The 16,532-nt window shown below is 47.7% G+C and overlaps 2 protein-coding genes and 1 long non-coding RNA gene across 9 annotated transcripts in view; 2 read left to right on the forward strand and 1 right to left on the reverse strand.

Moving 5' to 3' along the window:
- Positions 1 to 16,532, forward strand: part of LOC118314126 (NACHT, LRR and PYD domains-containing protein 12) — a 593,122-nt gene that overhangs the window by 88,108 nt on the left and 488,482 nt on the right. The window lies entirely within an intron of this gene.
- Positions 1 to 16,532, reverse strand: part of unc5db (unc-5 netrin receptor Db) — a 163,928-nt gene that overhangs the window by 52,157 nt on the left and 95,239 nt on the right. For all 3 annotated transcript variants that reach the window (XM_035640334.2, XM_035640332.2, XM_035640335.2), the window contains exons 3-6: positions 15,002 to 15,145; positions 13,491 to 13,594; positions 2,914 to 3,094; positions 2,064 to 2,231 (exon numbers count right to left, since the gene is read on the reverse strand). In XM_035640334.2, the coding sequence (XP_035496227.2) occupies positions 2,064 to 2,231; positions 2,914 to 3,094; positions 13,491 to 13,594; positions 15,002 to 15,145 (597 nt within the window). The remainder of the gene's footprint in view (positions 1 to 2,063; positions 2,232 to 2,913; positions 3,095 to 13,490; positions 13,595 to 15,001; positions 15,146 to 16,532) is intronic.
- On the forward strand, positions 9,294 to 15,112 carry LOC118314154. The gene is made up of 4 exons (XR_004794605.1): positions 9,294 to 9,344; positions 10,453 to 10,551; positions 12,659 to 12,759; positions 15,004 to 15,112. It is a non-coding gene; the product is annotated as an uncharacterized LOC118314154 (long non-coding RNA).

Below are 16,532 nucleotides of genomic sequence, written 5' to 3' on the forward strand. Positions count from 1 at the left end.
TTAGTTGAGTTAAACATCAATGTACTGAGCCAAAAGGGCAACTTGTCTCCGTACAACAGATACGTGCACGTGTTTAACAAGGGAACGCAGCATCTGTGGGTTGTTTTTTTTTTTTAACCACGTTTTATCTTCATACCTGCAAACTGCTCAGTGCTAATGTGAAGGGTGGACACTGAACTTTTGTGCAATTACGTGTCCTCGCCGTGTAATTGGCCGAGCGAATTCATAATCAATCGCGCGTAATTGTGCATAATTGCTGGAGAACCGTTTGAGCACGGCGCGACGTCGGTGACTCGCGAGCCTGATTGTTTAATGACTCGTATGGCTGCACGGTGAACGTCTGGCGGGGCCGAATCGTTGGTTTGTTTCGGCACGTCCGGACTTTGCATGGCTGCAGGAGAGCTAATATTAATGTGCTGCTATTGTCATTTGTGGCACCAGTCTGCAGCATCCTGTCGTGTTCTCTAACTGAACCAAACTGCCTATAGGAGACTATATGTTATTCTATTGTTACCGGCAATGGTGGACTTTGTCTGTCTTGAGTACACCGTGCTGGAGAAAGTAAATTCTCCAGGGACCAAGGGAAGTAGCTGAAGCCTGCTCGAAGAGACGCAAATCGATATGTCGCACGATTTCTCATGCGAATGTGCTAATAACAGACTGCGGACTTCAGAGCGTCTTGAATAGACGGGGTACAAAAACTGAAGTGGCACAAAGGACGGTACTGATGCGACGCTTCACAACGTGGCCTCTGCTCATTCGCCCATTAACGTGACTGGAGGAGCCGGGGAAAGAGGAACCAGGAATCTTCTGATCATTAGACGACCGATCTGCCTCCTGAGCCACGTCGCCCCAGGAAATCAGACAGAGACCGGAGCTCCTACGCTTGTTAGTGAGTTCGTTTTTTTTTTTTTGAAGAAGGAGAATATTGTTAAATGTGTCTTAATAAAAACCTGCCAAACCTAGCGAGAATTAAATGAGCGACAGTGGGGAAGCACCGCCTGCTAAACCTCAGCACATTGTGACGGCTCTGTCTTCAGGAAAGGGTTTGAAAAAATCAGCACTCACACTAATAGAGCGCAACAGTGGCCGTCCACTTTTTTTTTTTTTTACAGGCTCCGCTTCCGGAAATGAATTTCCCATTCATTCATTTTCTCCATTGACATTTCATGAAATCCTTTATATGAAGAGTTTTAAGCCTGGAACCAAGCCTATAAGCTACCAGATGAATCATGACCATAACACGTTTAATTCAGAGCAAAAAAAAAGCCATGGCAAACGCATTTCCAACGACTTCCAACGCTGCGTTCCATTACATCTCGGTCTGCGGAGCTCACAAGTCGTGGTCGGTGGTTCGGCCGACTCGAGGAGGCGTTCGAGTGTCAACCTCCGACTCGCAGGTCTGTGATGTCGAGTTCTGAGGTTTAATGGAACGACAACCCGACGCCCGAGGTCAAAGTTCCGAGTACAATGGAACGCAGCATCACTCGCCGACATGAAGTCCGCGGTGGTAGTAAGCGTTCCAACCCTACTAACCCTTCCAACTTTCCCCATTGTGGGACGAATAAAGGCATATCTTATCTTACGTTGTTGCCGTGGTAACAGCAGTCTCCACCAATCAGAGACGTCGATGTCACACTGTAGGATTGTGGGTAGTATTTTTTCAATGACAGCGCGAATAAAACACAATTTTCTTAAAATGAGGTTGATTTCGTACGGACTTCTACAGGTTCATGTTCCATCGTCTCACAACCGCAACAAGAATATGAATATGGCATTTTCACGTCCCGTCTCTCACTGCTGCCGTCTCCTCCAGTCACCTTATTTTACATCATAAATCCTCCTCTTCTTCTTTTTTTCTTTTTCATGACTTGTATTTTCTTTCGTCCAAGTCACTTTAATCACCCTGGATATCCGCAACGGATAAACACCCAGTGAGTTAATGTGGGCAACCTGCGCCTTCAGAAGACCTTTGCATTGACGTATGTTATCAGAAAAAAAGTATCAATACACATGGAGAAAACAACGTGCTGCCCTTTCTGTGTCGCTCAAGTGGGACTGACTTGGGCACAGCGCGTTGCAGCTGATCTTCTGCACGGACATGCCCTCGCAGAAGGCCCCGCCGTTCAGGGGCGCCGGGTTGGTGCAGGTCCGGGACCGCTTCTGGATGCCGCGGCCGCACGCCACGTTGCAGGGCGACCACTCCGTCCACAGGGACCAGCCGCCGTTCACTGGGGGGGGGAGATGAAGAAGAAGAAGAGGGGAGAGTGAGTGCACAACCAGTCCACTTTGAATACTCTACCAAGAGCCGGGGCTGTTAATGATTGTGGCGGGCTCCGAGGCGACAATGCATAGCGGCCGGAGCAGATTGAGCAGAGCACGTTCACGGCGGCGGACATGTATACGGCTGCCTCTCTCCTAAATGCCTGTTCCGTGTTCCCTGCTCTTGGATGAAGATAAAGGCGTGGAACAGCGAGAAGAGAAAGAGAAAACAGCCGTTACCCCCCGAATTGCCATTTCTAGAGGCGACGCTGACTCATAGCGGTTCGACAGGTTGGAGTCGACCGCTTAGCGCTTCCGACTGAAGCGGTTTACTCTATGATCTCTCCGCCTTACGTGCGCGGAATCCCAATGTGCAGCCGAGCTATCAAACCCCGCGCAGGCCTCTGGCGAATAAATACTTAATGAGCAACACTCCTTTTCAATGAGATTAAGACACAGTGGCGTGTTTCCTTTCATAAAGTACACATTGATTCCAAATGAGAGGCGGCAAATTGAGTCTCTGAATAATACATCCGGCGAAAAAATGAAGAGGGAACATCGCTCCTCATCGGAAACGTGGAGATGGGTCTTTTAATCACTTGTGTGTACGGGTGCAGGGGAAGCGGGGTGTCGCCGCGCAGGGCGGCGTACCGAAGACGACGACGGCGGCCGTGGCGCTGCGTCGCTTGGCCACGATGTTGCTGGCCAGACAGGTGTAGTTGCCCGAGTCGGCCAGGCGCGCCTCGTTGATGATGAGGTTGTGGTCGGCCCGCGTGTCGATGTTGTCGTCGGTCAGGGAGCTCACCAGCTCCTCGTTCTTCAGCCATTCCACCTGCGAGAGGGAGAGAGCAAAACGACACCGAGATGAGGAGCGTTGAGAACGAATCTTTCCGACAGTGAGAATGTGAAACTTTGAGCTGCAGCTTCACGGCTCCGCGTGCGTTTACACACCATGAGCTCTGGTGTAGGCCAACAGCCTTTTTGGCTACTGCAAGTCTCATAGTAGAGTGAAACAAAAAATGCAGATTGTGGACACCACGGGGTGTGTGTGTGTGTGTGTGTGTGTGTGTGTGTGTGTGTGTGTGTGTGTGTTTGCCTCGTCCCCCGTATTCTTCCATCAACAGTATCTAAAGGAGCAGCTCAGCCACCGCTACGCCGCCAAACCCCCCGTTCGCCCTGTGGTATTAAGGCTTCGGCCAACTTTGCCCCAAACGCTAATCTGAACTAACCCTGAACCATTGTCTCTCCTCTGCTCCGGATGTACCCAGCATGCTCTCTGTTGTCCCTGCCACAGTGACCGCCCGCTCTGTCATCGCACCTTGCTGGACGCTGACCCACCTGCCGGCCCCTGGGTGGATGGACGACCTTTGTTATTATTCAGCAGCCTCGTCATATCGCTGTGCACCAACATCTTTGAGCTTTCTATTAAAATACTACTTTTTTTTCTTCGGCATGATTTATGGAGCGTTAGCAACAGTTATTTCTTAATGACATCGGTGTCATCCCACCAGTGACTCGTCTTCGTGGTGGGAAAAAAAAGTACATCGCCAAATGTTTTTTGACAAACTTTTGTTAAGGGACTCTTTGACATCGAACAGCATCTATGTAGCAGCTGATGCCCAAACAGGAAAACAAGACAACAGGAATTGGGGCGGGCCTGGTATTTTTCACATGAATTCCTGAGAACAACAGTCGATGATCCCCAGCTCACGTGGCGATGGGCTGGGGGCTGCGGTGGTGTTGAACAGGGTTCCGGCGCGGTTTCCATTTCAAAATTCCAGACATTTTCCAGACTTCGCCGCAGATTGTTCAGTTATGTGAAAGATATTTAATATAATAGTATTATAATAGTAAATATCATTACGTGAATAAATCATTTGAAAATCAAACATTAAATTCTGGCTTTGTGGCTACCATGTTGCACTTCATACACATCGTGATGTTCATGTGCAGATTGATATTGAAATATTGATATTGAAAATATCGGAATTACTAAACGTAATTCCGACGTTACCTGTTCTAGGACTGATCCTCAGATTAAAAAGATTGATATTTAAACTCAATCATTTGGTGTAAATGTGTACATTTTCATCAACAGTACAAAGTAAGTAGCTGTCACCAGGATCCTCTAAATAATGGCCGGTTGATAGGAACTACTTCTCCTTACGCCTCCTCGCCACAGCCATGATTCAATGGACTAGAGAGATTCTGTTTAGAAAACACAAATATTATTTTCCATACTCTCTTTTCCTTTTTCCAGACTTATCCAAATGACTGAAATCAACTTCCATACCTTCCCGTACTGCGTAGGAAGGAACCCTGGTTGAAGTAACTTTGCACATTGTTCACACAACGTCCATCATTTGCAACAGCACTAGGACAAAGATCAGGGCGGCGGCACGACTCGGTCTCTGTGTGTGTTCTTTCAAAACCGGTATAAAGACTTTGGCCTTTAGAAAGTGTTCTCATGTTCATCGGAAACATGCTGATCTCATATTTGTATTCCTTCCCAATAAAACTGTACAGTGACCCTACGTAAGTGCTGGTCAACTGTAACTTGTCTTCGGCGGCGGGGGCCGCGCGGACGCCGCCATTAGGCAGTCCAAAGAAGCACTATAACCAATTACCAGCGACAGAGAGGCGAGCTAATTACGAATTACAAAACTTAGCCACGCTTTGCTGCGTCTCCTCTGGTAAGAGGGCCGCATCGCTGCGTTTGCAAATTGCATTCGCGGCGCGGCAGCACGGGGCCGAGCTGATGGATTGAGAGGAAGCGCGCGGGCACTCTTCGTGATAAACAACGCTCGGGCGGGTTTGCAAATAAGAGAGCGCCTGTGGGCATGCAAAAAACGCAGGGTAAACAGAAAATGACACAGCGACCAAAGGGATGATGGATTGCGGGTAAATATTGACACGGATAAAAATGATAATGATCATCATAACACACTTTGTTCCCCCAGCGCCGGCTGGATCAATCGACGCAGAAGTGGTGGGCGCAGTTCCGGTTACGCCGATGCAGGCCCACATTTTTCAGGAAGCCAATTTCCAAAAGGCCCCTTCTCGCCAATTAAAAGAAAAAAAAATACTCTCGTGCAGGTTTGATCAGACGTGAAGTGCCTCAGCATCTCTGACGGATGAGAGGGAAGAGACGCTGATCTTCTCACGGTCAAAGACGTCCGTCACCCTCACCTACCGAGTCTTCGCGTATCCATTTCCATTTTTTATCCCGGGGGAAAACATTTGTGACTTGAAAGAGGCTGTTAACGCGCGGCACGAAACGGGGCCCCTCGCGAGTGTTCGGGGCTGTTAACGGGGCCCCTCGCGAGTGTTCGGGGCTGTTAACGGGGGCCCCTCGCGAGTGTTCGGGGCTGTTAACGGGGGCCCCTCGCGAGTGTTCGGGGCTGTTAACGGGGCCCCTCGCGAGTGTTCGGGGCTGTTAACGGGGGCCCCTCGCGAGTGTTCGGGGCTGTTAACGGGGGCCCCTCGCGAGTGTTCGGGGCTGTTAACGGGGCCCCTCGCGAGTGTTCGGGGCTGTTAACGGGGGCCCCTCGCGAGTGTTCGGGGCTGTTAACGGGGGCCCCTCGCGAGTGTTCGAGGGCCGCGCTGCGCATTCGCCGTCTGTCTGCCGCTAACCGCCCGCCGGTAATGATGAGAAGATTCACCAAGCAGAAGGAATGAGAGAGAGAGAGAGAGAGAGAGAGAGAGAGAGAAAGATGAGGGGACAAACACAAATTAGCCCGACAAGTGTGTGGCAGAGGATGTGAGAAAAGAATTGCCTAATTGGCACATTTGTTTCAATTAGGTTGAGGGTTGTCAGTGTCAGCCCGGACTGAGGGGTCTCCAGCGTCACGGCTCCCTCCCTGTGATTCCATTACCCGGACCGCCCCTGAAGGTCACCTCCTCCAGCCCCTGCACAGCGGCCAGGTACTCTCATCCACCTGAACACACACACACACACACACACACACACACACACACACACACACACACACACACACACACACACACACACACACACACACACACACACACACACACACACACACACACACACACACACACACACACACACACACACACACACACACACACACACACAGCTCATTCAGATGACATTTGCCGATGATTAGATGTTGAGAAATGTGGCGGTTGAGGGGCAATTAGAGGACAGAGGAGCGGTGGAACTGGCGACGGCGCGGCCATCGTCCAGACTTATGAGCAGCGCCCTGATAAAGACCTTGACACCTTTTTTCCGCCCCCCCGAGGTCTAATGGTCATTTGATGGTGCAAACGGCGCGCGTTGGCGATTTAAGGAGACAAATCTGTCTGCTGAGTCATGCCTGGGTGTCGCAATTAGGAACGATCTCCTCCCCTTGTGGGGAAACTCTCGGCAGCCCGCGGCGAGGCCGGCGTGGGCAGCGGAACTATTTTTTTGGGTGCATTTTTTTTTTTTATCTCATCAGCGCAATTACGAGGATTAAGCGTCTGTCAGGTGTGGCTCGAGGACGGGGGGGGGGGGGGGGGGTTGGACGCCCGCGGGACCCACCGCCGAGCAGCTTATCAGGAGCGACGCCTCCGAGCACGGAGTTAATTCACTTTCGCGGGGTTCTCCCCACAGCCAATCAGCAGCACGTGGAATAAAAACAAAACATGCTCACACACACACACACACACATGCTCACACACACATGCTCACACACACATGCTCACACACACACACACACACACACACACACACACACACACACACACACACTCTTTGTACCCGGCATGGCTCGCGCAGCAGGTAGGGCTGAAGGGAGATATCTGCGGCCCGGCTGTGCGCGCCCACAACCGGAAGGTTAATCTGAAAAGATACGGTGAGAAACACAAAGTGGGCCCGTGTCGCCCGTCCGCCTCGCCCGCCGCTTCCCAAATGCCACCTCTCCTCCCCTCCGAGCCATGTGGCGCCGCATTGCTATTCTACCTCCGATCCGTCTTATCGCAACGACATAAATAGAGGGAGCGCTCCGGGGCCACGGCCGGCGACGGGGGTGGATGTAATTGCCTGGCGCGATAATGAAGCTCATCATCGGCTCTCTGGGAGACTTCTCTCGGACCTGTGGGAAAATAACAACAGGGGCCCGGCGGCAGGAGCGGGAGAGTTGAAACAAGTGCAGGCGAGGCGGGGGCGGGGGGGCGGGACGTGCGGGGCACAGTTAAACGCGGACCTGTTTTGGAGCGGCAATCGCGGTGTCTTTGCGCAGCTCAACGGAGAACAGCTTGTATCAACGTGCGGAAGCATTTAGGTGATTCCCCCTCGGAGCCGGCGCCTGGGCCGTCTACCTGAGCTACTGTAGATCAAGGGGATTCATCTCGGATTAAAGGCTTCCATTCAGGGAAGTTGAAATTGGCTTCCAGTTTGGCTGTTCATTTCACACTTTCTCTCAGAGTAACCTCTCAAAAGAAACTCATTATACAGGGTTCTCATGGACTCCTTTCTCCCCGAGTTAACAGATCTCCTCTGCATTCACACCCCTCAGATATCTGTGGAGTAAAAAGCGGAGGATTGGTTTTTTGGATCACCGAGACGGAATCACAAATAAGCCGCTCCTGCGTTCTATTAACCGGAGGTAAATTACAGTCCCCGCTCTGCGAGTCCGACGTGCAAAGGCACTTTTTGCAGCGGGAACACTCGCGAGTACGCACGCCGCAATTGACGCGCGCAGACAATGCTCACACATCGGTGTCCTTGTGATTTCATCTGCTGCCGAACGTGAGCGCACGTCTTCAGATGTCTGGCCAGTAAAGTTGGACGAAGACCGGTTTTGGCAAACGGTGGGAGACAACAATTACAGATGTAACGCACCTTTGATTGTCTGTATAACAGAGAAATAGATGATGGCGTAAATTGTCCGGCCACATTCAGCAAAGCTTTGGTGGATTCACTCAATTAAAATGGTTTCCAATGTCAACACAATCGATACACAGACAGTTTTAAGGTCTGGGTCACAGGTGATGCTAAGAAGCCCTCAAGATCGTCATGGAAACATTACGCTATTACAGGTTGTTTGTTCACAGATGTTCAGTGTCTCCATGCACGATGACCTCACACCACCTGTGGTGAGAGTTGTTCTTTTAAAAGGCGTCTTCTCGAAATGGAAATGGATCTCAGATTGTTTTGGTTGCCCCCACCAAGAAAGTTATGATTTCTTCCTTTAACATTGCGAAATAGGGCGTTTTTGATATTTCCACCAATTTCCCAGGGACAAAATTCATGGAAAAAAAAAAAAAAATGAAAGTGTGTGTGTGTAATTCTGCAATTGAGATTATGTTTTCAGGCATTTGTTTGTTAGCTTAGCGATAAAGTTTGATTGAATTTAAGGGCGTGCGCTCTGACTGCGTGCCACTCTAGTTTCATATGTGGCAGCAAAAGTTACACTTTTTTTAATAACATGTATAAGTACAGTCCTCTATACACATATTTAAAGCTGCATTCATATATGTTGTCGGCATCCTGGGGGCGCTCTCTAAGATAGTTTGGCTCAAATGTCAAAGGACGTCGGGAGGCAGACGGACTCACCGGACATGCTGACTCTTCAAGGTGAATGTTCATTTACAGTGCTCTCCATTGCACTTGTAAGTCAAAATCAAAGAAAATAAATCGGAATATGAACTCATGAAAAACTCCAAAACGTTCCATGTTCACAGCAGCGAGGCCTCACCTTGTTCTTTTCCTCTCGAGAAGCTCGATACGCTGCTGAATATATAGGGTGTTCAATTAACACCTCCACTCCTTCAGCCCGTACCAGTGTTTACTGAGGGGTGAAACACACAGCGACCGTAACACCGGCAAATAAAAATTATCGTTTATCCCAAGCTCCTCACATTTCTAAATCACCGTCTGAAAGGTAAAGCATCGCAACAGTTTTAACCAACAAGCAATAAAATGTCAAACTAAACATTTCGACTAAAAAAGAAACCCCCCTCCGGTTGGTTTAGCCCATGATGTCAGCGATGACATCAACGTCACCATAAAAAAAAAGGAAATTCTGGGCGGGGCCTCTTTGGCATGGTGGCTCTGAACAAAGGAACAAACAATTGTGAGTACGGACAGAGAAACAAACTATTAAACAATTTCTAAACCTGCAACTTATTAAAGATGAACTGAAAGTAACTTACGGCTCCTGTGTGTTTGCTTTAACTTACATACGCTTGGATGTCAACTGTGTTACCCTAGCAATGTTAAATTACAGCAAAGTGAACACGTGTAGACAATAATATGATGTGCAAGATGACTGTAGACACGTGTAGACAATAATATGATGTGCAAGATGACTGTAGACACGTGTAGACAATAATATGATGTGCAAGATGACTGTAGACACGTGTAGACAATAATATGATGTGCAAGATGACTGTAGACCCGTGTAGACAATAATATGATGTGCAAGATGACTGTAGACACGTGTAGACAATAATATGATGTGCAAGATGACTGTAGACACGTGTAGACAATAATATGATCTGCAAGATGACTGTAGACACGTGTAGACAATAATATGATGTGCAAGATGACTGTAGACACGTGTAGACAATAATATGATGTGCAAGATGACTGTAGACCCGTGTAGACAATAATATGATGTGCAAGATGACTGTAGACACGTGTAGACAATAATATGATCTGCAAGATGACTGTAGACACGTGTAGACAATAATATGATGTGCAAGATGACTGTAGACACGTGTAGACAATAATATGATGTGCAAGATGACTGTAGACCCGTGTAGACAATAATATGATGTGCAAGATGACTGTAGACACGTGTAGACAATAATATGATGTGCAAGATGACTGTAGACACGTGTAGACAATAATATGATGTGCAAGATGACTGTAGACCCGTGTAGACAATAATATGATGTGCAAGATGACTGTAGACACGTGTAGACAATAATATGATGTGCAAGATGACTGTAGACACGTGTAGACAATAATATGATGTGCAAGATGACTGCGCGTGCACTAACGCTCCACTGTGATTTCCATCTCAGCGTTTCATTTGACGGATCTTTCCCAAACTTGAAAATGTTTTCTTTCTTTAATCGTTCTTTTTCTCTGTATCGCAACCTCTGTCACTTCTGTCTCCGAAGAAGCTGCTATTTTGTGCCACATTTTTATTTTGCACAACTGCTACTGTTCCACAGTTGGTGCAGAAAGTGATTTGGGCGACCGGCGACCTGGGGGGTCACCGCAGAGAGGTGTGGGGCTGACGGGCCTCCAGCAGACGTGGCCACTCACAGGAGGTAAAAGCAGCTTTTCTCATAGTGCCAACCTGCCAGTCATGCTCAGATGGCTCCCAGGGACAATTCCCAGCACACACTATATTGTCAGGTCTGTGGTGTTCCACAGAAACTGAATGCACATCATTGTATGTATGTATGTTACCTCACATTACCTCTAACTAATATATATAGCAAATGCATCCTGCATATTTCATTCGATAGGTAACTCTTCTGCAGTAGGACAGGTCTTGAATGTCACGCTGGACCTCTGCAGGGAAGCGTGTTCCAGCTTTTCCCAAAGTGAGGAAACGCTCCTTGTCTCCGTCAAACGACATGATGATGAATAAAATATCTTTGGGTTTGGGACTACTGATTTGGACTGAAAAATAAAATCAGTTAATTGAGAAATACACTGGACATTGATAGAGCTGCGACAGTTAACTGATTAGTAATCAACTACTAAGTTAATCTGCAATTATGTTGACGACCGATTAATCGGTTCAAGTAGTTTTTATTGAAAAAAAAAGGTCAAAATTCTCTGATTTCAACTTCTTGAATGTGAATATTTTCTGGTTTCTTTGCTCCTCTGTGACGGTAAACTACGGATCTTTTGTGTGTGGTGTGTTTCGGGAAACACCATCGACATTTTTTCACCATTTTATGAACAACTTATCAATTCATCGGAAAAAATAACTGACAGATTCATTCATGATGAAAATAATCGTTAGCAGCAGCACTAGACATTCATTTTGGTGTAAGAGTAGCTGTCTTTGAGTCTCCACTTAAATGCAATTGAAATCAGCACCAGAAAAAAACATGTCGTCATGACGATATTCGTTGAAAACCATTTCAGTACAAGGGGACAAACGACTGAAGGGACAGGATGGATGTGATCTTCATAGTCGACAGAAACACTTTGCACACGCGAACGAAGGCGAGAGAGTCGAGCTTCAGGCTCGCGCCGGGAGAAACCGCCGTGACCACATGATATGACAAAGGTGGTTCCCAAACACACGCCTTCGGAAGCCCAGTGTTTACGCCGCGCTCCGGACCGCAGGGCCCACATTGTGTCGGGCCTGCGCTACGGTACGATCCATCCTGCTGCTGCTGCTGCTGCTGCACTCTGCTGAAAGCTCACGCCGCCGCACTCAACGGACGCCACCTCAATATTTCATGGACAAGGTGCGCTGAAAGCGGGCCGGGCTGCGGCTATCTGCCCTGCGCCCTCTACATTATTCACTCCCCATCGCTCGCTGCCGGGCTCATTTGTGTTGACAAAGGACTAGACTGGAGATTGGGATTCGGTCTGTACCGCTCAGATTCCACTATTTTTGTCCCGCCGTGGATTCTTGCGGCGCCGGAGTGACATCACTCCATTTCAAAGCTGAATCATTTATGCAGTGCCGGGCTGGAGGTTGACCTCCGTCTTTTTTTTTACGATATGTTCACCTGAAGTCGATCTTGCAGATTGACTGGGCAAAAACCTCGGTTCTGCATTTCCAAGGGAGCCAGCGTTTCTTCTTGTTCTTTCTTTCTTTCTTTCATTTCTTTAACATGACAAACATCTCGTCGAATGCTCTTTAATGTCGGATACGTATGCATGAGCTGCGACGTCCGGACGTGACTGTTCCATGTACATGTTGACAGCTGTCACAGGTTAATCACTGGTTGTCAGCCTCAGCACAGACGCCGGTCTACGGTGTCGTTTTCCCACACTTCACTCTTCGACCACATTATTACAGAAAGAAATTACCACGTGAAGCCTCAACCTCAAAGTCTCTCTCCCAGTCAGTCTACACTTTCTTCATTTTTTTCCACCGATTAGAGAAAGTGGTTTCAATGAATGTCCATCCCCGGACACTTCTCTCATTCAGACACTTGAAGCTGCAATTAATTTTCATTTTCAAAATTGATTATTCTTTACCTACTTACTTACTTTCCCAATTAATCAATCGACTGTTTGGACTTTAACACGTAAAAAACCCAAAACGAAAGCGAACCGGAAATATATTTTGTTTGCTTGAACAGAACAAGAAGGGGGAAAAAAAAGCAAAGATCGATGATGGAGCAGTTTGAACCAGAGATTTTAAATTCTTGATCTAACAATACAGTAATGTTTGTTTTTCAGAGCGGCATCGGACTCGGGTCCAACCCTGGGCAGAACATTCTTCGCAATGGACGGTTGCCTGAGACGTGTGATACTGTACTATTCTGGTTTCCCAACCCAGGGTAAGAACTTAATTTGGTTTAATAATAATAATTTTACTAATACAAACATGACTCCACATACTGTATGATTCACACCGTGAAAACACTGGGATATGATGTGCAATCGTGAAGTATCTGGAATCTTTCACGGATATTTCAGAAGCAATGATATGGAACAGACATTCACATTTTCACACGTCCACTTGCAACGACACAAGGGTGAGATTCCCCCTTTGTGACTCTCATGTCTTAGCCAACACACAGTCTGATGGATTGATCAATAGATATCCACTCGCTTAAATCAGCCTCCAACGCTATAAGTGGACCATCCGCTCAGTGGCCTGACCCACTTTGAGCCAGATGTTGAGACTCACGGGGCAAATGGTGCTTTAAGCCGAAAATGGAAAGAGAATCTCTGAGTGTATGAGATCTATATTTTATGATATATCATATAGCTTTTTGCGGAATATTTTTAACCGCTGAATCACTTGGGCAGCTTCCTGACTTCAGAGCCAACACCTTCACTTCTAAATGTCTGTGTGGACTTATTGTTGGTATCTAACACAGCTACATAAATCTCCTGAAGGTCAAGGAAGCAGAGCTGAAGGTAAGAATTGACTGAGTGACAGAGAGGGAGAATAAGGATGCCCCCCCCCCCCCCCCCCCCCCCCCGATGCCGATATTTTCTGCTCTGCGGGAGCGTGAGCTTCTCCTCTTTCAGGAGAGGAGGCGCGATGAGCGGCGGGCCTTACCTCCGCCACGGGCACTCCCTCCGGAGGGCGACAGTGCAGCACGATCATCCCATTGATTGGCACCTCCTTCCCCTGGGGGTCCTGCTCAAAGTTTTTCCTCAGGTCTGTGTGGGGAGATAAGAGGCAGCTGTCAGGTGTCAAGTGTTACGGTCAGCGGTGACCTCGATCCTCTTCGGCAGCGGCTTCCCAAGCGTCGCACGCCACGACCTTCAAACCCCTGCTGCAGCCCATACAGGACAGAGAGGATCCGGTGGCCCTGCTCCGTCTGTCGACACGCTGGTTTGAAGGATACTCTGGACGACGGATCGCTCTGATCACCCTGTTCACTCTTGTGCATACAACGGTGACAGATTGTATTCTGCCCATTTTCAAAACCGGCCTGTCACTACCCACTGAAAACCTTTAAAATGTCAGCCTTGTTGGAAGGCAGGAATGTGCCTTTGAAAATTCCAACGGGTTGTGAATGGGTTTCGTGTACCCTGGGATCATACTGGAGAGATCTAAATACAGGAGAGAAACTCTATAATTTTGCCTCAAAAGCTCTGTTCAGCCGGCAGGTAGGTGAGTGCAAACACAATGATATGCAAATCCCGCCAGATAAAGATTTTGACAACTCACATTCTTAGTTTCTTTCAAAGTGTCTTTGCTTTTCAATAGCATGTGATTTCGTTGTGCTTGCTCTTCAAGGCCATATCAGAAATCGAGCGAAAATACGCCCTCCAGCAGCAACACTGCCCTTTGGCTGCTGGACAACAGTGGCTGTGAACAGCTTAGTGTCCAAACACGACTGGACAGAATTTGATCGTAGGGATTGATTATTTCACCGCTGATAAATCGAATGCTGCTTTTAATAAGGTTATGTAAGCAGGTGCTAACACATCACGCTCCAGACTCAATAAAAGGCCCTGTTGTCTAAAGCTCCAGTCAGTTTAAGAGTTGGAACATCACCACTGCAAATAATCTGTTGGTTGTAGACTCTTGAAGACTGTCTTCTTGTAGAATCTACAACCGAGTGCAGTTGTTCCTGATTCAATGCCCTTTTGGATAATTATGGATCACTATGACCTGGATGAATGAAAATCTCCACAGACATTCGTTGGGCAGTTTTGGTTATTGGACCTGTTATTGTGTAGCGTCATATCATAACTACAGCTAAAAAACAAGTTACGAGGTCAGATGACAAGACACCCTGGGTGTGTCAGTAAAAGAAAAGGACTGATTCAAATAGATGCAAAACAACACTTCAAATTGGAATCCCTTACCACCGCTGGTCACTTGGCGAGAGAAGGCTATGTAGCAATAGCAACAACACATACAGCACTCCTAAAAGCTACTACTTAGGAGTGATGCAGGAATCACCCTGTCCCAGCCTTATTTAGAAACATCACCGTCTCATCAGACGGTTCACTTTTCATTATTCCCTTAAACCGTTTTTTTCTTTTCTTGCTGCTGCAAGCAGCTACAGCAAACATCCTGCATCCCCTATAACCTTGAGATGTTCCGATACTCACAGGCGATGCGGACAGTTGCCTTACGACTCTTGGAGGTGCCCAGGTGACTCCAGGCCACACACAGGCACCAGTAGTCCTCGGGGCCGTGGAAGTCCTCCACCTGCTGACGGGACACGTTGATCATCACCTCACGCACCTTCAACCCTGCGACAACAGAAACGTCGGACGGTTAGAAAATGTACGTACAAAAATAAATATGTTCACATTTTCAAATGTAATTTGTTAATTCATGTCTCTCTCTCTCTTTGTATTTCTGAGAGTGTCAGACATCAACCATTACCTCTGGGAAACAGAAAAAAACTATAATCAAAGCCAATGCATCGTCACCTACTAGTGGCTAATGGAAAGTAAAAACCCTGTGAAATGTTTGGTTCTTAAAAACACCCAATTTCAGGGAAGGCCTTGAACTGTGAAAATCAGAGGATCCCGATGACAGCTATACCAGTACAGTATGGGGATTATTTCATGCCTGTAGGGCCCTCTGAAACACATCTCATGGCAAATAATCGATGAGTTGCCCAGACAGTTTAGCGAAAAAGGGTGAATGTCAATCTCCTCATCAAAGTCAGTAGGCATCAGCATGTGTGGACCATGTAAAAAAAGACTTTCAAGGAGACTGAGAATGTCTGTACAGATTGTCATCTTCAGTCTACAGTTTGGACCAAAGTGGCCGACCGTCACACCTTAGGGTCTTGGGAATGAATGGGGTTGTAGTTCTGGTACCAACTAGTCCAGATCAGTTGACTCTGGTCTTGAAGACGCATTTACCGGCGAGGATTGGTTCATGTGCAGAACGACAGGAGGGGAACATTGAAAGTAAAGGCCCTTAAAGATCCGCTCATCGATACTTCAATACCTCTACAGGCTTGGTTCAGTGATCAATGGGTTTTACGGGATTAGTTATGCGTAAGTTCTTAGGAAAGGCTGACACACTTCCTAACACTCCCCCCTCTCTCTGCTGAGTTCTGAGAGCATTGCTAAGGAAATTGGCAGAAACACAGTCCCCCTCCGGGGGCCTCCACTGTATGTTTTGAGCGCTCAATGCTGCTAACAAGAGGGGAGCTAAATCAGCTGTAGCAGAATTAGCATTAATAATTTGGACTACACTTAACTGCTTCAAACGGCATATGTAGCGTCGGGACAATACCCGCGTTATGTAACACCGGAGGCACGCCAGCCCAGCACGCTGCACAATGCTCTTATTATACTGAATGCATAAAAGACGAAGAAGAAGAAGAAGAGGATAGCACTATTTTAAAATCCTCTTAGGCAACACGCTGCAAGCCCCCCGGGTTGGATGTATTCGTCACCCTGTCATACGGCCTCAGATGAGTATACAGAACCCGTATTTGATCTGAGTCATCGGCTTAGGGCCTGTCACATGTGTTTTCTCACCGCTGCACAGAAGCCCTTTGCAGCCCACAGGCCTTTATACCCACAGCTGGATTAAAGCCAAGGGATGTGCGATGTGCTTGTGACGGCAAAAAGACCAATACCCACACACCTCCATCACAAACCCCCTCACCGCTGG

The sequence above is a fragment of the Scophthalmus maximus genome, chromosome 3 (assembly GCF_022379125.1).
Source record: "Scophthalmus maximus strain ysfricsl-2021 chromosome 3, ASM2237912v1, whole genome shotgun sequence".
NCBI lineage: Eukaryota > Metazoa > Chordata > Actinopteri > Pleuronectiformes > Scophthalmidae > Scophthalmus > Scophthalmus maximus.